The sequence below is a fragment of the Ranitomeya imitator genome, chromosome 2 (assembly GCF_032444005.1).
Source record: "Ranitomeya imitator isolate aRanImi1 chromosome 2, aRanImi1.pri, whole genome shotgun sequence".
NCBI classification, from domain to species: Eukaryota; Metazoa; Chordata; class Amphibia; order Anura; family Dendrobatidae; genus Ranitomeya; species Ranitomeya imitator.
The window spans coordinates 104431572-104458780 of NC_091283.1; the positions used below are offsets into that span (position 1 = coordinate 104431572).

The 27209-nt window shown below is 47.9% G+C and overlaps 1 protein-coding gene and 1 non-coding gene across 2 annotated transcripts; both read right to left on the reverse strand.

Annotated features, from left to right (window-relative positions):
* Window positions 1-16708: 16708 nt before the first annotated feature.
* RPL39 (ribosomal protein L39) lies at window positions 16709-23608 on the reverse strand. Its single transcript, XM_069747104.1, has 3 exons — window positions 23476-23608; window positions 19688-19791; window positions 16709-16951 (listed from the first exon to the last, which is right to left on the reverse strand). Exons 1-3 carry the CDS (start codon window positions 23476-23478, stop codon window positions 16903-16905), a joined length of 156 nt encoding a protein of 51 aa, XP_069603205.1. The 5' UTR covers window positions 23479-23608; the 3' UTR covers window positions 16709-16902.
* On the reverse strand, window positions 17027-17158 carry LOC138668324 (small nucleolar RNA SNORA69). The gene has a single exon (XR_011319150.1). It is a non-coding gene; the product is annotated as a small nucleolar RNA SNORA69 (small nucleolar RNA).
* Window positions 23609-27209: the final 3601 nt, after the last annotated feature.

Sequence of the window (27209 nt, forward strand, 5' to 3'; positions counted from 1 at the left end):
CAGGAACACAAGAGGTTAAATACCCCTCCCCTTCCTGCACCGCCAGTGTTTTCCTGGACACAGTAGCATGTATAATTACCACAAAAGTGCAGGAATCATCCAATAAGAATATCAGGTAGGGAGGGAAATTAGTGCTGTCGTGGAAGGTTCCTAGAAACCGAATTAACGGTAAGAATAATTCTATTTTCTCTAGTCACCTTCCACGACAGCCACTTCGGAGTAGTACCAACAGCTAATTTCTCTAGGGAGGGACTACAGCCTGCAGAACACGTCTGCCAAATGTTAAATCCCTATTGAAATTTAGCCGGTAATGTCTGGTGAACGTATGGATGGACGACCAGGTGGCGGCTCTGCATATCTGCTCTGCTGAGGCATTCCCCCTCTCTGCCCACGATGTTGCCATTGCTCGGGTAGAGTGTGCTTTCAGAGAGGCAGGTGGATCCAGTCCCTGCGATGAATAAGCCAAGCAAATAGACTGTTTGATCCAGTTTGCGATGGTGTTTTTTGCCGCCTTCTTTCCCTTATTTCGTCCGGAGAACTGAATGAATAAATTTTGATCAATTCGCCAGGCTTCAGTTTGTTGTAAGTAAAATAGGACCACCCTGCGAACATCCAAGGTGTGGAAGGCCTGTTCTTTAGGGTTGGAGGGGTTTTGGCAAAAAGAAGGAAGTAGAATGTCCTGATCTCTGTGGAAATTTGAGACCACCTTGGGTAAAAAGGACCGGTCTAGTTTTAGTACAATGCTATCCGCAGTGACCGTTAAATAGTGTTCCTGTATTGACAGGGCCTGTAATTCACCAACACGTCTAGCCGTAGTGATTGCGACTAGAAAGATTGTTTTCAAAGTTAAGTTTTTTATGGATATGGCATCCAGGGGTTCGAATGGATCCTGGGTTAGTGCGTTAAGTACAGTATTGAGGTCCCAGGAGGGTACCCTAGTACGGAGTGTAGGACGAATTCTGGATGCGGCTGTCATAAATCGCTTGATCCAGCGGTGATTGGCTAAATTTGAGTCAAAAAAGCTACTAAGGGCCGATACTTGTACTTTGAGTGTGCTAGGGGTAAGGCCTATATCCAAGCCCTTCTGTAAAAATTGTAAGATCCTTGCTATATCAGGATTGAAGGGGTCTGGAACTTCTGGGAAGCACCAGGACGTAAATTTTTTCCAGACCTTAGTGTAGATTGGTTGGTTAGTGTACATTGGTTACTGCCTTTCTGCTTTTTTGAAGGGTCTGGATTACGTCATCTGAGAGTTCTTTAGCTTTTAAGATTGTGGCTTCAGTAGCCATGCAGCCAAGTTCAGTCTGTTTAGGTCCGGATGTAGTAGAGGACCCTGGTGTAGGAGATCGGTCTTTTGAGGTAGAAGGCAGGGACCTTCCAGGGCCATATCTAATAGGGCGCCGTACCAACTCCTCCCGGGCCACAATGGGGCAACCAAGATTGTGGTCACTTCGTCTGTCCTGATTTTTTGCAGGGTTTTCGCCAGCATGGGAATGGGAGGAAAGGCATATGCAAGGTTGAATTTCCACTGGTGTGAAAAGGCATCTATTCCCTGTGCCTTGTCTTTGTGATGAAGGGAGAAAAATGTTTCCACCTTCGCATTTTGCCTGTTGGCGAATAAATCCACCTCTGGAGTACCCCATTTTTCGGCTAGGGACTGAAATACTGCTTGGTTTAGGGACCACTCTCCCGGATGAACGTCTTTCCTGCTGAGGAAATCCGCCTGAGTGTTGTCCAATCCCCTCAGATGTACTGCTGTGACCGATAGAAGGTTCCTCTCTGCCCAGAAAAATATTCTTGCGGCCACTTCTTTTAGAGAGGCATACTTTGTCCCCCCCTGGTGTCGTAGATAGGCCACTGTGGTCATATTGTCCGAGTAAATACGAACGTGATTATTTTTGATCAGTGCAGATGATGCCTTTAGGGCCTCCTCCACAGCTTTCAGTTCTCTTAGATTCGAGGAGCTGCTGCTGATGTTCGATGTCCATTGTCCCTGAAAGTGGAAACCCTCTACCACCGCACCCCAGCCTCTTTTGCTGGCATCTGAGCGGAGTGTTTTTAGGGGAAGGTGGTCCCAGCTGACCCCTCTCTGGAGATTTTGATAATCTAGCCACCATTTTAGCGCCGATTTCACATGGCCAGGGAGAAGAATCTTCTGATTCAATGGAGTCTGTCGTCTCCTGGAATGTAGGAGAACATAAGTCTGGAGAGTTCGTGTGTGAGCCTGGGCCCAGGAAACCGATTGTATACATGCGGTCAGGGACCCTAGTACAGATATCGATTCTCTGAGGGTCGGTGCACGCTGGCCTCTGAATTTGGTTACCTTGCGGACAAGGTTGATTTGATGATCTTTGGGTAGAAAAGATGTTCTTACATCCGAGTCCAGTAGCACCCCCAGGAATTTTCTTCTTGTGGAGGGATGGACCTCCGATTTCTCCAGATTTGGGATCCAACCCAGGGTTTGTAATATCTCTAGGGACTTTGATACGTCTGTTTCCAGACGGGAGGCAGATGGAGCCATGATAAGCAGGTCGTCTAGATATGGGACTATGCATATTCCCTGCTGACGGATGAAGATTATCGCTTCCGCCATAATATTTGTGAAAACCCGAGGGGCCGAAGAGATGCCGAAGGGGAGAACATTGAACTGAAAATGTTTGATTTGGTGACCTTTGGAGACTGCGAACCTGAGGAATTTCCTGTGCTCTGGATGGATTGGCACATGGTAATACGCATCCCTCAGGTCCACAGTCGCCATCATCCAACCCTGACCGATGAGGGGAATTACGGATTTGACTGTCTCCATTTTGAATCTCCTGTATCGGACAGAATCGTTTAAGGGTTTCAAATTTATGATAATTCTGTTCTTCCCCGACGGCTTGGTTATTAGAAAAAGGCGTGAATAATGACCACGTCCTTCCTCTAACTTCGGCAGCTGAGAAATCACATTTGATTGTATTAATTTTTGTAGATCTTGTAACAAGGAGTTTTGGAGATCTGGGTTTTGGAGGGAGGTTATCTTTACGCAATGTGGGGGTGGTCTCACGAATTCTATTTTTAATCCTTCTTGAATGGTACGAAGGACCCACTGATTTGTGGAGATGTTTTGCCACTCGGTGAAAAATTGTGAGAGTCGACCCCCGACCGGAGTACAGTCATTGTTTATCTGGGGTTTGCTGGGCCTGAGGGGCCAGGATATTTTTTCCCCTGCCTCCCTTAGGATAACTCAATCTTTCCGTTTTGCCTTTTCCTCTCTGTGAGGTTTGATCACGGGAGGGACGAAAAAAGCGTTTTTTGTGGGTCTTTTGCTCAGGGAGAGATTTCTTTTTATCTGCCGCCTTATCCAAAATATCGTCCAGGACGGGTCCAAATACATTATGACCCTGAAAGGGTATGCTACATAATTTGGACTTGGAGACAAAATCGCCTCCCCAGGATTTTATCCAGAGTGCTCTCCTGGACGAGTTGGAGAGAACGGCAGCTTTCGCGGCTACTCGAACCGATTCAGCAGATGCATCGGCTAGGAACCCTGTAGCTTTCTGTAGTAAGGGTAGGGAGTCTAAAATCTCCTCTCTTGGGGTGCCTTGAGTCAAGTGATCCTCAAGTTTGCGTAACCAGATAAATAGAGATCTGGCTACGCAAGTAGAGGCTATATTAGATTTTAGCAGATTTGTGGAGGTGTCCCAGGACTTTTTTAATAAACTCTCTATTTTACGATCCATCGGATCCTTGAGTTGCGAAGAGTCCTCAAAGGGGAGGGCAGTTTTTTTAGTTACCCTAGACACCTGAACATCTACTTTCGGGGTCTCCCATAAGGAGTTATCCCCATCTAATGGGTACCGGTTTTTTAGTTCCGATGGTATAGTCAGACCTTTTTCAGGGAGGTCCCATTCATGCAGAATTAGATCTCGTAAGTTCTTATGCACCGGGAACCCTTTTTGGTCTTTGGGTTTCAGACCCTCAAACATCTCATCATGTACTGTGAGTGTAACTTCTTCATCCTCTACCCCCATGGTGCTTCTTACTAAACCGATTAGTTCACTCATGTCCTCAGAACTAAAATAATATTTTTTGTTTTCTGATCTACAGGTGGGGGTAGAAGTGGAGCCTTCATTTTCCCAGTTATCCTCTGAACCTGAGGACTGGATTTCTCCCGAGTCCGGGTCGGATTCTACTGGGGCTTTTTTCCTCTTTTTTGGAGGGGGTGGCTGAGGCACCGACATCTGAGAGAAGGTAGCCATAGAAGAATGGACCTCATCTTTAATGAGGGATCTAATGCTATCCAACAGCGAGGGTTGTTCGGCGCGCAGGACCTCATCCGTACATTGGCAGAGCTTTTTCCCGTATGTTGATGGGAGTCTGACCGTACACACTTTGCATTTTCGGCTTGACTTTTTAGGGTCGGAAACCTTTTCTCCCTAAGAGAGAGAGAGAGAGGGTTTGCTAAGCCACTTAGAGGAATATATCTATATATACATATATACATAAAAGCACATATGTATATAGGGGATAGCTGGGCCCAACACCTGCTACTTACTTTGGTAGGAGGGGGAACGCTGGCATCTGCAGATGCAGAGCAAGGGGGTCTGTCACTGTCCATGTCCGTCAGGTTGCTAACAGTCAGACAGCTTACCTTGCTACCCGGATCTTTTTATAAGGATCGGTGGTCCAGCGTGCAGTGCTCCTCCCCCTACGTGTGGCCCGATTGGGGTAGGTCCTAGAACGCCCCCGCCGCTGTTTGTATGGCGTGCTTCTGCTGCTGGACGCCATTGCCGGCCGGCGTGCGCTCCATGGCACGCTTCCTGGTTGAACCGGAAGTGGCGCGCTTTAACCCGGAAGTCATCAGGCTCTCCGGCCCCAGCCCGGGACGCGCGCCACCTCCAGCGCTGCAGCTGTGGAGGAGGGAATCGGGGGGCTGCAGGAGGCCCCCGGCAAGCACATCACCGCCCTGCATTGCCCCCAAAGGGAGCGCCGGAGGGGCGGGAAGGTCCCGAGTCGCTCCGAAGAGAGGAGACGGGAGCGGCATTATCAAGGAGGGAAACCCGACCTTCTGGGTAAGTGGAGCTCCGTCGCCGGCCACGGCAGCCCCTTCAGAAACTCTTCATGCCCCATAGGGGACAGGAAAACACTGGCGGTGCAGGAAGGGGAGGGGTATTTAACCTCTTGTGTTCCTGTCCCCTATTAGGGCGGGGAAGACAACCTCCGAAGTGGCTGTCGTGGAAGGTGACTAGAGAAAATGAGAAATCGCTGGTCAACTTTTAACCCTTATAATTCCCTACCCAAAAAAAATTTGGTTCCAAAATTGTGATGTAAAGCACACGTGGGAACTGTTACTTATGTATTTTGTGTGACAGATCTGTGTGATTTAACCCCTTCACGACCTTGCCCTTTTCCGTTTTTGCGTTCTCATTTTTCGCTCCCCTCTTTCCCAGAGCCATAACTTTTTATTTTTCCATCAATTTTCAACGACATCATTGGTTTTAGCATGTCATGTACTAGAAAACCGGAAAATAATTCCAAGTGCGGTGAAATTGCAAAAAAGTGCAATCCCACACTTATTTTTTGTTTGGCTTTTTTCCTAGATTCACTAAATGCTAAAACTGACCTGCCATTTTGATTCTCCAGGTCATTACGAGTTCAGACACCAAACATGTTTAGGTTACGTTTTATCTAAGTGGTAAAAAAAATTCCAAACTTTGCTAAAAAAAAAAACAAACAAAAAAACAATTGCGCAATTTTCCAATACTCGTAGCGTCTCCATTTTTCGTGATCTGGGGTCAGGTGAGGGCTTATTTTTTGCGTGCCGAGCTGGCGTTTTTAATGATACCATTTTGGTGCAGATACGTTCTTTTGATCGCCCGTTATTACATTTTAATGCAATTTCGCGGCGACCAAAAAAAACGTAATTCTCGTGTTTAAATTTTTTTTTCTTAACTTGTTAATAGCGGTGGGAGAATCGCGATTTCACCTGCCACTATTGCGGGAACATGTCAGCTGTACAAAACAGCCGACATGTCCCGGCTTTGAGGTGGGCTCAGTGCCGGAGCCCACATCAAAGCAGGGGATCCGACCTCCGCCGTAATAGTACGGCGGAGGTCGGTAAGGGGTTAAGGGCATGAAATTTCAAAGTTGGAAAATTGCAAAATTTTCGCCAAATTTCCGTTTTTTTCACAAATAAACTCAAGTCATATCAAATAAATTTTACCACTTAATTGAAGTACAATACGTCACGAGAAAACAATGTCAGAATCACCAGGATATGTTGAAGAGTTCCAGTGTTATAACCTCATAAAGGGACAGTGGTCAGAATTGTAAAAATTGGACCGGTCATTAACATGCAAACCACCCTTGGGTGTAAAGGGGTTAAGTGTTGTGGATCTTATTCACATTGCTGAGGAAGGCAGCCAGCCAGTGATGTGAAGCTTTGTAATCTTCTGGGGATATTTGTGGTACCGTTGTTAGGGCTAGTTCTTGAATATCAGCCCTGCGCACAACCAAAGCTTTTGTTATGTGAGCAACCAATTCGCAGTTCAGGTCTTCCAGCTCAGGAAATAATGGATGTCAACCTGATCCACACTTGCCATTCCTAGCATTTCCCTTGTACACCTGTTGATGAAGGTGATCACCCTCCGCTCACCATATTTGGACCATTCCGACATCCAACATCTTCTTTGCAGAAGGCCGTTAAATTTTTGCCCTTCGTGTCCTTCACGATCCCTTTCTTGTAATCGACGAAAAACCGGATTACTTACCGGTAATGTTCTTTTATAGAGCCCACGACAGCACCCACTGAGAGGGGATCCACCCCTAGGAACAGAAAACCTACAGAGATAAAAGGGGCGGGCCCCCTCGCTCCTCAGTTGTATTACAGAGAATGGGAGGAACCGCCACCAGGTTTTTAGTCAATAAGCTCCATAATCAACTATATATATTTACAATTTCTCATTATATACAGTCTACAATTAACCCCTCACCAGCAAAAGTACCACGTGTAACTATAATAAGGGAGGGTGCTGTTGTGGGCTCTATAAAAGAGCATTACCGGTAAGTAATCCGTTTTTTTCTCTTCACGACAGCACTCACTGAGAGATTTACAGAAACAATCACCTGGGGGGGTGGACTGATATTCCAAAGGTTAAATCAGATGAAGAAAATAAGTCTAGCCTATAGTGCCTATAAAAGGTAGAAGGCGAAGACTAGGTTGCGGCCTTACATATAAGATCTCAGCGCCGGAGCCCACATCAAAGCAGGGGACCCACGGCGCATGTCGGGAAGGGGTTAAGGGAATGGCACAATGTAACCTGTCCCTAGACATTCCATTTTTTATATTTTGATCCAGCTGGTCCAGCCAAACAAGCATAGACCTCCCTGTGCACGTGGCCGAAATTGCTGGTTTGAATGCAGCTATGCAAGATTCCCAAGATCTTTTCCAAAGTGCGTCTGATTTACGATCCATCGGATCAGATAGAGTTCCAGCATCCTCCACTGGCAAGGAGGAACGACGCGAAGTAGAGGCCACGGCTGAATCAACAGGTACCGCCTTTTCGATGCTACGGGCACAAAACCTTTTTACCCAGGTTTGCCCCACTCTTTTTTTTACTAGATCCTTAATCGTTTGTATTACCGGAAAAACTCGTCTCTTCCTCTGAGAAAGACCTGCGAACATAACCTCTTGCGGAGTTTGGGGTTCTTTAGATTCCGATAGACACATCGTGTCCTTTACTGATTTGACTAAATTATTGATACCATCTGTGGCAAAAAATACATATTCCTTCTCCTCTGAGGATACGGACCCCTGTGAAACATCCCAATTAATTTCACCACTCTCAGAAGAGGACTCTGCTCTGGGAGAAGTCATTTTCCTGCTGGACTTTCTCTCTAATTTACTACTCAAATCCCCTAAGGACTGTAGTTCTTCACGGATCATTAAGCGTATGTCCTCCATCTTGACCAAACCCTCCTCCTGTAGGGTATGACTGATACAAAATTGACATAATGTTTTGATATAGGTGTCTGGCAGGGGTTCAGAACATAAAGCACATTGCTTGTGTTTGTTTTTTGCACTATTTTTTAGCCTATGAACATACAAAAACAAAAACCAGGCAATCATCAGCTTAGAGACATCTTATCACTCACCCCGGTGAATAACCTGAAAAAATACTGGCTGTAGGGATGACTCTTTAGACTGGGGTGTGGCTGATTTTCTTCCTTTCCCCGTCTTATCCGTGGAATCACTGTTTAGCTTCCACCTTTCTTGCCAATGTCACGATGTCAATGTAGGTAACATTAGCTCCTCCAGTGGGCGCGCGATATTCTCACTAGATGACATGGTAGTGCACACATATCCACTTCCCCCAGTTTCTGCCTTATATAGGACCAACTCATGGAGGCAAGACATCCACACACACACCTTTTTTTTTTTAACCAGTATTCCCAGCAATGCTACTTCCAGTGTCCAATCGGTCAGCCTCGCCGCCTCCTTTGGAATAGCGGCCGATGGTTACATCACCGCATTCCCCATAGCACCCCCGGAAGTATACCTGACTACTTCCGGGGCGCTCCGGTGACCGCAAATGCACGCAGCTTCTCACCGCCGCGACTCCTCAGCTGCAGCTTCCCACCGGACCGGCCAAGTAATTCAAGTAGGCATCTGCGATCAACTCATACAGCGCACGCATTACCCTCTGGCCCCTTGAGGCAGCGCACCCCTGGCAAGGTATACCCGGTAATGTGTCCCAATAGGGAAACTGTTGCTGTAGCGTGTCCACAAGGAGATTTCCATGCCCCTTGGATCTATCCTCCGGAGGTATTGTTAATGACTCCTGTTATATTACACAGATGAGGGGGGAGCCCTAAAGGAACATTCCCCCGACCCTGCCACCAGCACTGGAGCCCCTGCCGCTCTATCAGAAACTGCACAGGCCGCAATCCAGGCAGGCATTCCTCTTCTTAGAACAATCTTCAGAGAACCATCTCTGCAGGTTCCCCTCTAGGAACAGGAAACCAACTGAGGAGCGAGGGGGGCCGCCCCTTTTATCTCTCTGTAGGATTCCTGTTCCTAGGGGCGGATCCTCTCCCTCAATGGGTGCTGTTCTGGCGAAGAGAAAAATATAGTTCTTACCGATAACGGTATTTCTCTGAGCCCATGACGGCACCACGGAGAGAGGGGATCCGCCCACCAAGGACAGGAAACCTACAGATAAAAAGGCGGTACCACTCTCCCGCATCAGTTGTTTACTAGAGAACGATGGGAGACTATGGAACAGCTTATTAGTTTCAATATTACTTAACTTAATTGAGATACCGCGTGACCTGTCATAAATAAACTATGGCACTATATTAACGTGCACACCCATGAGTGAAGGGAGGGAATGTACGGGTGCCGTCATGGGCTCAGAGAAATACCGTTATCGGTAAGAACTATATTTTTCTCTGTCGCCCATGACGGCACCACGGAGAGATTTGCATAGATAGTACATTCAGGGAGGGACCACCGCTTCCAGAACCCTTTACTGAAAGTAAGGTCCGAAGAGGAGATAAGGTCCAATCTATAGTGCCTATAGAATGTGGAAGGTGATGACCAAATAGCAGCTCTACATATCTGGTCAATCGAAGCTCCGGCCTTCTCCGCCCAAGAAGCTGTCACTGCTCTCGTTGAGTGAGCCTTGACCTCCACTGGAACAGACATTCCACTTGATGAGTATGATAGGCTGATAGCATCTGTGATCCATCTCGCCAGAGTAGCTTTGGAGGCCTTTTTCCCCTTCCAGGGATCCTGAAAGCACATAAAAAGAGAGGCATCCTCCCTACTCTCTCTGGTGGCTTCTAAGTACTGTATGAAGCATCTCCTGACATCTAGTGTATGCAATGATTCCTCCTCCCTATTTTTAGAGTTAAGACAAAAGGAGGGTAGAGATATCTCTTGAGTTCTGCGGAACCGGGATGCCACCTTCGGGAGGTATGCTGGATCTATTTTGAGAGTAACACTATCCTCTAAAAACGTGTATAAGGAGGGTTAGCAGATAGTGCCTGTATGTTGCTTATTCTACGAGCAGATGAGAGGGCGATGAGCAGGGATGTTTTGAGGGATAGGAGTTTTAATGGGGTATCCTCTAAGGGTTCGAAGGCGGTTTAGACAGGGTTTTAAGGACCAAAAATAAATCCCATTGAAGGGAACTTTACTGGAAGTGGCCTCGAACTACCTGCTGCCCTGATGAACCTGGAAACCCACCGATTCATAAAGTGATGTTTTAAGGGACAGATTCCCAGAGAAGCCTCTGACCGGGGTTCAAAAGGAGGTTTGGATAGGGATATAATATCCAAGTTTAAATTCCAAGGAGGAGTAAACCGAGAGGGGATGGGTCTAGACCTGGCCAACGCTTTGATGAACCTGGATATCCCAGATACCCAGCCGGGTCTTAATTGTACAGGGCCCTTAAAGCCAAGACCTGAACTTTTAAAGTATTTGTGGCTAGTCCCTGTTCCAATTCCTTGCAGAAACTCTAAGACAGTTGTTATTGGAAACTCCCTCTTCTAACTTGGAACCTGAAAGGAAGTTCCTCCAGGTATCCTCCCCCCCCCCCCCCGCCAGCAGTTTGGTGGTTCCTATATGGTCTTCTCTACTCCTGGAAACATTCACGATCAATATTATGGCTAATATTCTGAGGAGTTGCACCAGAGAAGTCTGGGTGACCAGCCTTTTGACCATTGCCATATATTAGGGCTCTGAGTACCGGCCCCCGACCACCTGCTCTATATTTCCACGAGGAGGGGACTTGGAGAAGCAACATGTGCCTGTTCAGACTGGATTACCCAGTCATGCACCGCGACGTCTGCTTGCGTCATAAGGGCGCGTTCTCACCCCGCGCATGCGCACTAGCCTCCGGTCCTGGACTGCGGGAAGATCAAACCAATAACAGTTAGTACATGGATAATGGCAGAGCATTAGGATGTACACACATTACTCATCCAGATCACGTCTATTCCGAATCCTTAGGTGTCTAAACCCTAAACAAGGGTTGGATGTTATTGCAACTAAGGAATACACAATCCGGCAGGTAATATTTCCTAACATCACCAGAGTTGGCCTTCTCATTAGAAATGTTGAAAGGGAAACGTGGATCATCACTCCTATTTTACTGACACTACACGCATATACATATCCTAAGAGGCAAGCTTGTCAGTATTATAGACAGCCATGGAGGGAGTAGCCATACTCTATGGCTAGAGAAAAGTAGGATTCTTCCCACCAGAGAGATGCTGATTCGCCACAAGGTGCCAAAGGCAGACATGCCGTCCCTGGTAACCATAATGCAATGTACTTATGGGACGAGAATCTGTCTACTGGATGTTAATCAAGGAAACCAGCCCGATTGTCACATGTGGAATAGGGAAGGATTTTTTCCTTCCACCTCTTGGTATTTTCTGCTCCCAGGACAGTAGTCTGTCTCTTTATAGGTTGAGAAAAACTGTTTCATACGGAAGAACTGCTAATTTACTCAGACAATTAAAGCAAAGCTGCTTGCCAAGCCCTGTTGTAAAGAATGAATCAACAGAAGTTAGAACTGGGTACAAAACCACTAGGACTCTATAAGCCAGGGTTGGGGCCCAAGACAAAAAATGTGAAATGGTAGACCAACGATATGCCTTGTGCGTGGCTGCATGCCTAAATCAGAAGGTCTAACCCAGAGCCAACTGAAGTACTAGCATAGGGGCACTGAAGCAATATGATGCAATAAGATGACCGTAAGCACACATTTTGATGCATGGAGGCGCTATTGATGCAATGTGAAGCAAAAGCACAATGAAGCATCACGATGCAATATGATGCAATACAATGCATAAAGGCAATATGAAGCACTATGATGCGACATGATGTAATATGATGCAACATGATGCACAGAGGCACTGTCAACTATGATGCACAGAGGCAATAAGAAACACTATAACACGTGATGCACAGAGGCACTATGATGCAATATGATACACAGAGGCACTCGATATGATGTATAGAGGCACTAAGATGCAACATGATGCACAGAGGCACTCAATATGATGCATAAAAGCACAATGATGCAATATGAAGCAGAGGTACTCAATATGATGCATAAAGGCACTATAATGCAACATGATGCACAGCGGCACTCAATATGATGCATAGAGGCACTTAATAGGATGCATAAAGGTACTATGATGCAACATGATGCATAGAGGCTCTCAATATGATGCATAGAGGCACAATAATGCAATATGAAGCACAGAGGCACCCAGCATGATGCACAGATGCACTATGGTACAATATGACACCCAGAGGCACTCAGTACGATGCACAGAGGCACCATGATGCAATACAACGCGCAGAGGCACTCAATACGATGCCTAGAGGTACTATGATGCAACAAGATACATAGAGGCATGCAATATAATGCATAAAAGCACTATGATGCAATATGATACACAGAGATATGCCATATAATGCATAGAAGCACCAAGATGCAATATTATGCACAGAGGCAGCTAGAATAATGCATAGAGGCACTATGATGCCATAAGACCCACAGAGGCACTCAGTAAGATGCACAGAGGCACCATGCTGCAACATGATGCAGAGGCACGCAACATAAGGCATAGAGGCACCATGATGCAATATGATACGTAGAGGCATGTAATATAATGCATAGAAGCACTATGATGTGACATGATACAGAGACACTCGATATAATGCATAGAAGCAATATGATACACAGACACGCAATATAATGCCTAGAGGCACCGTGACACACAGGGGCACTCGGTAAGATGCATAGAAGAATCATAATGCAACGTGTTGCACTCAATATAATGCATAAAAGTATCAACATGCCATGTGATGTCCAGCCACACACCATATAAAGCATAGAGCTACAGTCATGCTTGAAGATGTCAAACCGGCCCATAGTTAAAAGCAAAAGAACAATCTCTCAGAGATACTGATAAGCCTCCACTAAATAGTATATCTCATTTGTCCGACTGACCCCACCCGAAGGAGCTAACTAATGAGCCTCAGCTGAAGGGCAGTCTTCATGGAGACAAAGTGCTTCATTAACACTATATGTCCTCCCAAGGCATAGAGTAGTTAAAGGGAACCTGTCACCCCGTTTTTTCAGATTGAGCTATAAATACTGTTAAATAGGGCCTGCGCTGTGCGTTACTATAGTGTATGTAGTGTACCCTGATTCCCCATGTATGCTGAGAAATACATTACCAAAGTCGCCGTTTTCACCTGTCAATCAGGCTGGTCTGGTCAGGTGGGCGTGTTCACAGCGCTCTTTTCTTCCCCAGCTTTCCGTTGGTGGCGTAGTGGTGTGCGCATGTCCAGAGTTCCGACTTCCCTGCGCCCACGTGAAGACACAGCGCGCGATCTGCGCTGTAATCCCTTGCATCGGTGGGGGCGGCCATCTTCCTGGGGCCGCGCGTGCGCAGATGGAGTGCTCTGCTGCACGGGGCTTCAGGAAAATGGCCGCGGGATGCCGCGCGTGCGCATTAGAGATCGCGGCGGCCATTTTCCCAAAGCCGAGTTTGCATCTCGGCTTTGGGAAAATGGCCGCCGCGATCTCTAATGCGCACGCGCGGCATCCCGCGGCCATTTTCCTGAAGCCCCGTGCAGCAGAGCACTCCATCTGCGCACGCGCGGCCCCAGGAAGATGGCCGCCCCCACCGATGCAAGGGATTACAGCGCAGATCGCGCGCTGTGTCTTCACGTGGGCGCAGGGAAGTCGGAACTCTGGACATGCGCACACCACTACGCCACCAACGGAAAGCTGGGGAAGAAAAGAGCGCTGTGAACACGCCCACCTGACCAGACCAGCCTGATTGACAGGCGAAAACGGCGACTTTGGTAATGTATTTCTCAGCATACATGGGGAATCAGGGTACACTACATACACTATAGTAACGCACAGCGCAGGCCCTATTTAACAGTATTTATAGCTCAATCTCAAAAAACGGGGGTGACAGGTTCCCTTTAAGTTGCAAAGAAAAGTGAGACACCTGTTTATATTGAGTCCAATCATAAGGCTCTGCGCAGACAAGACATGCAACTAACTTAAGCCAAATCATGAGATGTAGCCTGGACATATGGCCTTATTATAGCCTAGAGGTCCAAGGTCTGGCTGTGTATATGTAAAAACATACCTCGCATATGAAGCTCTAGCACAGCTTAGCACAAAGGTATGAGCTATCAACAGAACATTCCGCCACGCACTTACCTGTGCTGGCTCCATATCTGCTAAAAAACAGGGGGAGCTGATAACACCGAGAGCCCATCATGAGGGGAAGCGGCGTCCCATCAGGAATGCTGTATTGCTGTCAATGATTTTCTCTCCCCCATGAGGTCCAGGCATGGCAACCGAAGTAGCGGTGGCTTGCCAGTCGGCGTTGGCGCAGAGTGCCTCCACTGTGGGCGGAAGCGCTCCATCCAGGAGTCTCTTCGCTGGGCTCTGTGGCTGAGGGACTCCCCCAGGAGGGTTTCAGCTCCGGTGTTTCTCTGGAGAAGATTCTGGGAGAGGCAGCATGCGGCTTTTTTTTTTTTTCTTCTTTTTCCACGCTGCACACCTGGGGCCCCGGCTTTTGCAGATTGCAGGCTTACGCTTCAGGAGGGAGAGCGCCACTCTCCCCGTAACCAGAGGGACCCCCCTGTATGTTTATCGCTGCTGCGGCATCTTTTTTTTTTTTCTTGTGGCTAGTGCTGCAGTTTGGGCTGCGGCTCGCCCTTTAACAACCGATTACTGAAGCAGCCTCTTTTTATGCGGCGGCGATTCCCGCCCGCTTGATCCAATTATGCGCCTGCACAGAAGCGCCTCTTCCCGCGCCTGCGCAGGAACGCTGTCTGCCGGCGCCTGCGGAGTGTGCCATTATCGCTCTTTCCACCAGCTCGCGCAGTTTGCTCAAGATGGTGCCGCACATGACCCGCTGCCCACTGGAGCTCCCGGTCTCTTTGCAGCCTGCCCTAACGCGCGGTTCCCTGCACACCGGACGGCTATGCAGTGTGCAGGCTGACGCTTCCAAAGGGAGAGCCGCGCCGCTCCTCCCACAACCACAGAGGGACCCCCCTGGATGTTGCCGCTGCTGCATCTTACCTGGGGAGGTGACCGCAAACTCCATGTCACCTCCCACACACCCTAAAGGCCTACTAGCCCCAGCGGTGGTGCCTCGGGTCACCACACCAGCCGAGGCACCCCAGCTGCCTGAGTCGGACTGATTGGCCCCGGAATCCCACGACGATCTTCCTTCTGGTAAGTCTGTAGGTCTCCCATCAAGGACAGGAAACCAACTGATGCGGGAGAGTGGTACCGCCTTTTTATCAGGTTTCCTGTCCTTGGTGGGCGGATCCCCTCTCCGTGGTGCCGTCATGGGCGACAGAGAAAATAGCTATTTCTTTTTCTGTCTAGGGGTCAAAATGTACCTGTACAGTGTACTTCTTGTTCCTCCGTTAACTGGTTAGTATGGTAGTGTACCTTTGTAAACAACGGATGTCTATTCATAAAGAAAAGCAGACATTCCCAAAATAATCACACACCCGACACAAAACAATTTGAGTTAGCATGTGCCGATGGTGGATGTGTGCTCACACAGATCTGCATAACTCCTGTGAAAAGCTGCTCCACTGTCCAGTCCCTTGCCGTTCTACTGCAGCCAAGTGTAGCAGTCGGCTACCCCACGTGTCCTAGCAGTAGTCACAACACTCAAGGCTCATGGCTGGAGTATGAACAGCAGCACTAGCCAACCCCTTCTTTTTGGGGGTATCTTCTTTCCTTGATGAAGGGTCTACTGTATCAGTCATGCTTTATTCTATTTAGTATTTTACATGTATACTGGTACCTGCCTGAACACTTCACAAACTGCAACTAGGGCTTATATTTCAAGCTTTCCCTGAAAAACCTTAAAAAAAAAAAAAAAAAGGCTAGTGCTAATTTTCAGGGCAAGTCTTATTTTTAGGGGCGACAGTAGGACGGAGAGTTTTTTTGTCAGGGTTTGAAAGGTTTTAGGTTTCTTGTGGTGATTTACTTTTCAATTAGGAAGAGATCTTAATTAGTGATGAGCGAGTATACTCGTTGCTCCGGTAGTATTTGAAATGCTCAGAGATTTAGTTTTTGTCGACGCAGCTGCATGATTTACGGCTGCTAGCCAGCCTGAGTACATGTGGGGATTGCCAGGGAGTCCCCACATGTAATCAAGCTGTCTAGCAGCCGCAAATCATGCTGCTGCAGTGGACAAAAACTACATCTCCGAGCACTCACAAATACTCAGAGACCACCGGAGCAGCGAGTATACTCGCTCATCACTAATCTTAACCCATTCCCACCCCATGGCATCATAGGGAACATTCAGGTGAACAAAATGGGCTCAGAAACTAAGTTCACACTACTGAGGTATTGCATTTTCCCCCCCGCCCATTTTCCAGTACATCAAATAGTAAAATGAGGTGTCACACAAACTTACAGCTTGCCAAGCAAAAGAAAAACAAATCCACATACAGCTATGTAGATGGCAGGAAAAAAAAAATTATGGCTCTTGGAACAATTGTGTCTGTGTGTAGGGTAGGGATGACTAAAGCACAAAAACGAATAATAGTCAAATTCAATTTTTACAGAGTGTTTGAATGTTTCTATGGGTCCATAAATAACAATAAAAAGAATAGAAATTGAAATGAATAATTACATGTCCCATGTACAGGCTGAGTTCTCTGATCTGACCTCACATCAGTTTATTGCCAGCATTGGTCCAATATATCAGTACCAGATAAATACATATGCTTATGTTTTCATTTATTTAACAGCACATAGATAATTCTACAAAATGATAGCTGTATAATAAGATGTTATCAGGTCTTCACAAGGAACCCAGAACGTTGGTCTGTCTTCTTTACAGGCCGAGCTTGGTCCTTCTCCAGTGTCTCCTCTTGGAGTTGTACCTGTGAATACAATATGTATTTTACTACCACACCACTAAATGTGCACTATTCATAATAAATCTACAGCATGTAGCAATATGTAGCTATCAGCCTTGAAGGATTCTCCTCGGATGAAGGAAAGACCATCAATGAACTGACATCATTAATCTCTGCAGGATAATGACAGCACTCCCACCACAATGAAGCACTGTAATTGCAACCTGCATTGGTTCCTCCCCATCCCGTGTGTTCCCACAGTCCAGCTAACAGCAGTAATGTGAGGCCGCTTTCACATATCCAGTGTTTCCTGGTCCAAGTAATGACTGCAATCCTCGGGTCTTCTCACTTCAACTCAACAGCCTCATAGGTATATATGAAGTTTTCGAGTTGACGTCAGCCATTGAGCGCTGTACTTGGGACAGCAAAAAACACCGATGCGTAAAACCAGGCTCAAGGACATACAATAGCTTTAGAAAAGTTTATATTCTTTGCGTTTATGAACAGACTTTCTTTAAAGACTGACTTTTCATTTTTATTTCATAAACCAATAGTACACCAAAGACATATTACAAAGTTGCTTATTTTTATCAGAGAAATCTGCTCCTTTCTAATCCACGATGATCATTCATTCTCCAAGGGTCTCATTTTCATGTGTACTATTAACTTATGAATAAAAAATAAAATAAAAGATGGTTACTCTTTAAATGCAGATGTTAGGCACAAATATTTGACATATTGGATAGACATTAGGTTGTGTTTAGTCCTGGCGTTCAGAGATCAGTTTTTCTGTTATATTATAGGAACTCCAATACAAAAGACAGAACTTGCAATGAAGCCCAATGAAGGCTCCAACTCAAGAGTACACTTAGCCCTAGATGAAAAATATGTACATCTCTAGAGAAAAATCAGAATTCAGCACAAGTCCTTCACCGTGCTGCACAAATCCAAAATTAATGATGACAATGATAGATTTATAAAGCTGTATTTATGCTTTGACTTTTGTACAATAAACACTGACTTGTCTATGTGTTAGATTCTGATAGCAATGGGTTTTAAATTTTCTGTCAGGGGAACTGTGGGCGGGTTAATTTTTGGGTGACAAGCAGCAGCATTTTGTATCACACTGGAGACCCATTCTTGTATGTATAACCTGGGGACACTTAGGGTACCGTCACACTAAGCGACGCTGCAGCGATACCGACAATGATGTCGATCGCTGCAGCGTCGCTGTTTGGTCGCTGGAGAGCTGTCACACAGACAGCTCTCCAGCGACCAACGATCCCGAGGTCCCCGGTAACCAGGGTAAACATCGGGTTACTAAGCGCAGGGCCGCGCTTAGTAACCCGATGTTTACCCTGGTTACCAGCGTAAACGTTAAAAAAAACAAACACTACATACTTACATTCCGGTGTCTGTCCTCCGGCGCTCTGCTTTCCTCTGCACTGTCAGCGCCGGTCAGCCGGAAAGCAGAGCGGTGACGTCACCGCTGTGCTTTCCGGCTGGCTGGCGCTGACACAGGATGCAGGAGGAGTGCAGAGAAGCACAGCGCCGGGGACAGACACGGAAGGTAAGTATGTAGTGTTTGTTTTTTTAACGTTTACGCTGGTAACCATGGTAAACATCGGGTTACTAAGCGCGGCCCTGCGCTTAGTAACCCGATGTTTACCCTGGTTACCAGTGAAGACATCGCTGGATCGGCGTCACACACGCCGATCCAGCGATGTCAGCGGGAGATCCAGCGACGAAATAAAGTGCTGGACTTTCCTCAGCGACCAACGATCTCCCAGCAGGGGCCTGATCGTTGGTCGCTGTCACACATAACGATTTCCTTAACGATATCGTTGCTACGTCACAAAAAGCAACAATATCGTTAACGATATCGTTATGTGTGACGGTACCTTTAGGTCCTCACAGGTGATAAGAGACCATTTGGTTGTCTCATAACTCATTTTTACACATTGCAGCCTCAGTTTTGATTCTGGCTCTGCTACTTCCGATCTGGAGACAGAAATCGGACGAACAGAGCAGAACACGTCACTGATGATGGAGGGGCTACATATCTGCGAGTGACAGCAGTCTGAGCAGTCATGCTGAGATTACACTTCACTCTCCTCTCTGATTCAAAGTACTGTCCTTTCAGCTGACAAGCCCTGCAATGTGCTGCCTGTTATTATAAAGTAAAGTATATCACAGGGCTTGTCAGCAGAAGGCACGGCACTTCAAAGCATCAGCAGAGTCAGAGAGCACCACGCAAGATCAAGCTCACATCAGGCGTCACTCTCCTCTGCCTGAAAGCGGCTTTGTAGTGCAGTCCCTTCAGCTGGAAAGCCCTCTGATGTACTCAGGACATCGCAGAGCTTGTTAGCGGAATGGATGACACTTCAATGGTAGAGGACAGTGAAGTCTGATCTGAGCACGCTTGCTCTGACTGCTGACACGCAGAGACGTAGACCCTCCCCCGCCAGTGATGTGCCCAGCTCCGTGCGGCCGATTCCGGTCCCTAGATGGGAAGTAGCAGAGCCAGAATCAAAAACAGAAGGATATATGACCCTCAGAGGGGAGTTTACAGGAGCAGGTAGGTAGTAAAAGTGTATCAGAAAAGTGTTAAGTTAGGAAGAATTAAGACATATGAAAGGGGGGAAAATAGTAATAGAAAACCTCTTTAATAGTTTAGATCGGTCAAATGTGGCGACAGATTCCCTATAAGCAAGTGCAATTATGTAACTAAACTCGAGGTCAGATGAGCTTTAGACATACCTGATCTTATTGCCGGTTTTCATTCTAATCCACTGCGGGATTGGTCTGTTCTGTTTCTGCTTTTTGGCAAGAAACCTCTTAATTCTGAAGGTCTTGTGGGACGACTGATGAGAAAAAATAAAATACATCATATTAGGGGGCACAGTTACAGCGATCGCCCTTGTACACTCACGAGCAGTGACTGAACCTGCACTGTCCCAGTTTCCATGACTGAATACCGAATATTGGCGAGGAGAATAAAGTTAATTTTCTCCCTGCTGCATTCGGCTGCGTGCATCATAACACTGTTAACCTGCAGAATAACAATGTTATTTCTGGTGACAGGTTCCATTTAAATACGTAAAATTACATAGAGCCTGTGAAAACAAGCTACTTCACAAATTATATGCAATTAAAAATCCTCACTTTTCTAAACAATGTTGTGATTTTTAAAGGGGTTCTCCCAAGAATGAAATAAAATGGCCCTGGTCAGGTACGGTGATTCAAACTGCAGCACATCCTAGTGACTTGTAAGTAGATTACGATTGGCAGCGAATATTGTACTTGCAATATTCGCCGAACATCATTGGAGTCAATGGGAGTAGAGTTCAGGAAATATGTTCGGAACCGACCATCAAATATAAATTCAGCACAAATAAAGTACAAAAATGGCAAATTTGGATTCAGCGATCGTTTCCCTACATATTCGCTCAACTCTACTCGTCAAGACAGGCTACAGTCTGAAGGCACACAGATCCCGAGAGCAGTGTGGGCAGAAGTCCAGCATCATATCGTAAGCACAGATAACCATTTTTGGAAATAAAAAAAAAATCTAGGACACCCCTTTCAGTGACAATAGAGCTGCTCTGTCAAAACACCCTAATGATACAGCACAGTCACCCTACAGTCACCCTGTCCTCACAATGCTCCAGCATCTGAGTATGCCATGGCAGCACTGAGCATAGGTCAATATGTATATTATAGCCTATTTTATACCGTTTTCATACACACAAAGATCTCCCCCCGCCATTACCGACCCCATACAGACAGGTAAGTCCCCCCCGCCATTACCGGCCCCATACCGAGATAAGTCCCCCCCCCCGCCATTACTGGCCACATACAGACAGATCCCCCCACCATTACTGGCCCCATACAGACAGATAAGTCCCCCCCCCCCCCACCATTACCAGCCACATACAGACAGATCTCCTGCCATTACCGGCTCCATACAGAGACCCCCCACCATTACCGGCCCCATACAGAGATCTCCTGCCATTACCGACCCCATACAGACAGATAAGTCCTCCCCGCCATTACCGGCTCCATACAGAGACCCCCCCCGCCATTACCGGCCCCATGCAGAGATCCCCCCCCCCCCCCCGCCATTACCGGCCCCATACAGAGATCTCCCGCCATTACCGGCTCCATACAGAGATCCCCCGCCATTACCGGCTCCATACAGAGATCCCCCCCCATTACCGGCTCCATACAGAGATCCCCCCCCACCATTACCGGCCCCATACAGAGATCCCCCGCCATTACCGGCTCCATACAGAGATCCCCCGCCATTACCGGCTCCATACAGAGATCCCCCGCCATTACCGGCTCCATACAGAGATCCCCCCCCCCCCACCATTACCGGCCCCATACAGAGATTCCCCCGCCATTACCGGCCCCATACAGAGATCTCCTGCCATTACCGGCCCCATACAGAGATCTCCTGCCATTACCGGCCCCATACAGAGATCCCCCCGCCATTACCGGCCCCATACAGAGATCCCCCCGCCATTACCGGCCCCATACAGAGATCCCCCGCCATTACCGGCCCCATACAGAGATCCCCCCGCCATTACCGGCCACAGACAGAGATCCCCCCGCCATTACCGGCCCCATACAGAGATCCCCCGCCATTACTGGCCCCATACAGAGATCCCCCGCCATTACCGGCCCCATACAGAGATCCCCCCGCCATTACCGGCCCCATACAGAGATCTCCTGCCATTACCGGCCCCATACAGAGATCTCCTGCCATTACCGGCCCCATACAGAGATCCCCCCGCCATTACCGGCCACAGACAGAGATCCCCCGCCATTACCGGCCCCATACAGAGATCCCCCCGCCATTACCGGCCACATACAGAGATCCCCCCGCCATTACCGGCCCCATACAGAGATCCCCCCGCCATTACCGGCCCCATACAGAGATCCCCCGCCATTACCGGCCACAGACAGAGATCCCCCCGCCATTACCGGCCACAGACAGAGATCCCCCCGCCATTACCGGCCCCATACAGAGATCCCCCGCCATTACCGGCCCCATACAGAGATCCCCCCGCCATTACCGGCCCCATACAGAGATCTCCTGCCATTACCGGCCCCATACAGAGATCTCCTGCCATTACCGGCCCCATACAGAGATCCCCCCGCCATTACCGGCCCCATACAGAGATCCCCCCGCCATTACCGGCCACAGACAGAGATCCCCCCGCCATTACCGGCCCCATACAGAGATCCCCCGCCATTACCGGCCACATACAGAGATCCCCCCCCCCACCATTACCGGCCACATACATACAGAGATCCCCCGCCATTACCGGCCCCATACAGAGATCCCCCCCCCACCATTACCGGCCACATACATACAGAGATCCCCCGCCATTACCGGCCCCATACAGAGATCCCCCGCCATTACTGGCCCCATACAGAGATCCCCCGCCATTACCGGCCCCATACAGAGATCCCCCCGCCATTACCGGCCCCATACAGAGATCTCCTGCCATTACCGGCCCCATACAGAGATCTCCTGCCATTACCGGCCCCATACAGAGATCCCCCCGCCATTACCGGCCCCATACAGAGATCCCCCCGCCATTACCGGCCCCATACAGAGATCCCCCCGCCATTACCGGCCACAGACAGAGATCCCCCCGCCATTACCGGCCACAGACAGAGATCCCCCCGCCATTACCGGCCCCATACAGAGATCCCCCCGCCATTACCGGCCACATACAGAGATCCCCCCCCACCATTACCGGCCACATACATACAGAGATCCCCCGCCATTACCGGCCCCATACAGAGATCCCCCGCCATTACTGGCCCCATACAGAGATCCCCCGCCATTACCGGCCCCATACAGAGATCCCCCCGCCATTACCGGCCCCATACAGAGATCTCCTGCCATTACCGGCCCCATACAGAGATCTCCTGCCATTACCGGCCCCATACAGAGATCCCCCCGCCATTACCGGCCCCATACAGAGATCCCCCCGCCATTACCGGCCCCATACAGAGATCCCCCCGCCATTACCGGCCACAGACAGAGATCCCCCCGCCATTACCGGCCACATACAGAGATCCCCCCCCACCATTACCGGCCACATACATACAGAGATCCCCCGCCATTACTGGCCACAGATAGAGATCCCGGTCCTGCCCTGCGCTCAGTACTCGCCACCAGGTATTCCAGGCGCTGCTTCCATGGCGCCATTACACACTGTGAGCGGTCAGTGATAGTGGAGGGTGAGTAGAGCTCCCGGCCACTATTCTCAGGCAGTAGCAGGGCATGCTGGGTGTGTTAGTTCTCAGAGTGACAGGAATACTGCAGACACTGCGCAGCACATGACCGGCCCAGTATCGGGTTTCATGCACAGCACTGGCCGCTATTAGACCCCGGCGTTACAAGAAACCTCCCTCTTCTCCGGCCCAATACACACAGGAGAGCACGGCCCCGGGTCTCCGCCACTACACAGCGCGCCCCGGGCCGGAGATAAGGCGCCGCTGAGAAGGATGGCATCGGATTCACTCACCATGGCGAAGAGCTACGACCCTATCTCCACAATGGCGGGTGGGAAAGAGGAAGCCGGAAGTCAGGGGGCAGAGGTTAGCGGCGCGCGAGTATTGAATTCGCAGGTTGAATGTGTTGTGGGCGTGTCAGGGGAGTGGCAGTCTCTGCGAGCTGCAGCGCTGATTGGTTCATCAGGGTCTTTGTGAGCTGCAGCGCTGATTGGTTCATCAGGGCATGGAAGGCGGTGCATTTAGGAGCGCGCTCTGTTCCTGAGACGACAGGCTTGCAATATGGAAGGAGCACTTTCAGGAGCGCGCATTTCATATTTCACGATGCTGAAGTTGGTTTCTTATTCGTTCAGTTTCTTATTCGGAGCTGAAGTTGGTTTCTTATTCAGCAGTTTCTTATTCGGCTATTTTTTATTTTCTGTTTTTTTCAGGTTTTGGTATAAAAATAAACCATTCTGAGTATGTAATAATATGCGGTCATGTGTCCTTTTGTGAATACACTTAAAAACAGATACAAAATTTAGAAGGCTGGCACAAAAATGGGCATCAAAGTGGGCACTGAGGTATGGTATTTAAGGGGTTAAATGCCTTTGTGCCACTGATTTAACACCTGATTTACATATTTACTGATGCCCGACATGAAATGCATGTCACTCCAGCCTGGCACAAATGGGTTCTGGGCATCAAAACTGGCATCAAAGTGGGCAGAGAACCAATTTTCACACATGCGAATAAGTAACAGCTATTTTTAAGGGGTTAAATGCCTTTGTGCCACTGATCTAACACCTGATTTACATACCTAGTGATGCCCCACATCAAAGTCAAATCACTTCAGCCTGGCACAAATGGGTTCTGGGCATCAAAACTGGCATCAAAGTACTCAAATCACCCATTTTCACAGATTTGAAAAAGTAACAGCTATTTTGAGGGGGTTAGATGCCTTTTTGCCACTGATATAACACCTGATTTACATACCTACTGATGCCCCACATGAAATCCATGTCACTCCAGCCTGGCACAAATAGGTTCTGGGCATCAGAACTGGCATCAAAGTGGGCAAATCACCCATTTTCACAGATTTGAATAAGTAACAGCTATTTTTAAGGGGTTAAATGCCTTTGTGCCACTGATATAACACCTGATTTACATACCTACTGATGCCCCACATGAAATCCATGTCACTCCAGCCTGGCACAAATGGGTTCTGGGCATCAAAACTGGCATCAAAGGGGGCAAATCGCCCATTTTCACAGATTTGAATAAGTAACAGCTATTTTTAAGGGGTTAAATGCCTTTGTGCCACTGATTTAACACCTGATTTACATACCTACTGATGCCCCTCATTAAATGCATGTCAATCCAGCCTGGCACAAATGGGGTTTGGGCATGAAAACTGGCATCAAAGTACTCAAATCACCCATTTTCATAGATTTGAATAAGTAACAGCTATTTTTGAATGGTTAAATGCCTTTGTGCCACTGATATAACACCTGATTTACATACCTATTGATGCCCCACATGAAATCCATGTCACTCGAGCCTGGCACAAATGGGTTCTGGGCATCAGAACTGGCATCAAAGTGGGCAAATCGCACATTTTCACAGATTTGAATAAGTAACTGATGTTTTTAAGGGGTTAAATGCTTTTGGGCCACTGATAAGACACATAAAATACACAGATATTGATGTCCTGCATCAAACCCAGGTCCTTTCAGCCTGGCAGAAATGGGTTCTGGGCACCAGAACTGGCATCAAAGTGGGCAAACAGCCCATTTTCACAGATTTGAATAAGTAACTGATGTTTTTAAGGGGTTAAATGCCTTTGGGCCACTGATATGACACTTACAATACACATAAAGTGATGCCCTGCATCAAACCCAGGTCCAATCAGCCTGGCCCAAATGGGTTCTGGGCACCAGACCTGGCATCAAAGTGGGCAAACAGCCCATTTTCACAGATTTGAATAAGTAACTGATGTTTTTATGGGGTTAAATGCCTTTGGGCCACTGATACGACACTTAAAATACATAGACAGTGATGCCCTGCATCAAACCCAGGTGCCTTCAGCCTGGCCCAAATGGGTTCTGGGCACCAGAACTGGCATCAAAGTGGGCAAACAGCCCATTTCCACAGATTTGAATAAGTAACTGATGTTTTTAAGGGGTTAAATGCCTTTGGGCCACTGATACAACACGTAAAATTCACAGACAGTGATACCCTGCATCAAACCCAGGTCCCTTCAGCCTGACCCAAATGGGTTCTGGGCACCAGAACTGGCATCAAAGTGGGCAAACAGCCCATTGTCACAGATTTGAATAAGTAACTGATGTTTTTATGGGGTTAAATGCCTTTGGGCCACTGATATGACACTTACAATACACAGAAAGTGATGCCCTGCATCAAACCCAGATCCCTTTAGCCTGGCCCAAATGGGTTCTGGGCACCAGAACTGGCATCAAAGTGGGCAAACAGCCAATTTTCACAGATTTGAATAAGTAACTGATGTTTTTAAGGGGTTAAATGCCTTTGGGCCACTGATACGACACTTAAAATACACAGATAGTGATGCCCTGCATCAAACCCAGGTCCTTTCAGCCTGGCCCAAATGAGTTCTGGGCACCAGAACTGTCATCAAAGTGGGCAAACAGCCCATTTCCACAGATTTGAATAAGTAACTGATGTTTTTAAGGGGTTAAATGCCTTTGGGCCACTGATACAACACGTAAAATTCACAGACAGTGATACCCTGCATCAAACCCAGGTCCCTTCAGCCTGGCCCAAATGGGTTCTGGGCACCAGAACTGGCATCAAAGTGGGCAAACAGCCCATTGTCACAGATTTGAATAAGTAACTGATGTTTTTATGGGGTTAAATGCCTTTGGGCCACTGATATGACACTTACAATACACAGAAAGTGATGCCCTGCATCAAACCCAGGTCCTTTCAGCCTGGCCCAAATGAGTTCTGGGCACCAGAACTGTCATCAAAGTGGGCAAACAGCCCATTTTCACAGATTTGAATAAGTAACTGATATTTTTAAGGGGGTTAAATGCCTTTGAGCCACTGATACCACAGTGCATATGTCAGGAAACAGGAAGAAGTCCTGATTACTTCAATTACACATACAGCGCTCTGAGCTGCAATTTCCTCTGCCTGCCCACACAAGGCTGGAATTCTAAGCCACTCTTTCTCCCTCCCCCCGCTATACAGCCGTAATGTACGACGAGCCTGCCAGCGTCATTGAAGAATTTATATGGCCCTGTGCTGCTGTCACGATGATGCCAAAAAATGTCTTATTGTGAGTGTAGTTTCAGAAGGACATGGCTAACTACACACACACACTCACAATGCAGCTGCGACCCCTTTCTCTTTCCCCCACCCCTCAGCTTCACTCCTACCCGAAACAAAGCCTATGATAGAGACTGGGCAACCTGATACTAATGGTGGGCAGGGTGTGGCTTTAAACTGCAGGTGACCAATCCGGCAAAGCCACCCGTTGTCCCTCCCCTCTCACTCAGGAATGCCTTTGTCTGAGACCTTGGAATAAGGTAAAGAACTGTCCGATCAGTGCATATCATTAACCAGCCCTTTAGTGATGTCACAAGCTCAGAAGTATAAGTCACTATACTCTTAGACCAGCCATCAGTCTTGGTCGGGAAGCGATCTACCACAGCTTGGCAAAGCTGTTCCATGCATCTGGATGTATTTATCCTCCTAAGGCTCCTTTCACACTAGCGTCGTTTTGGAG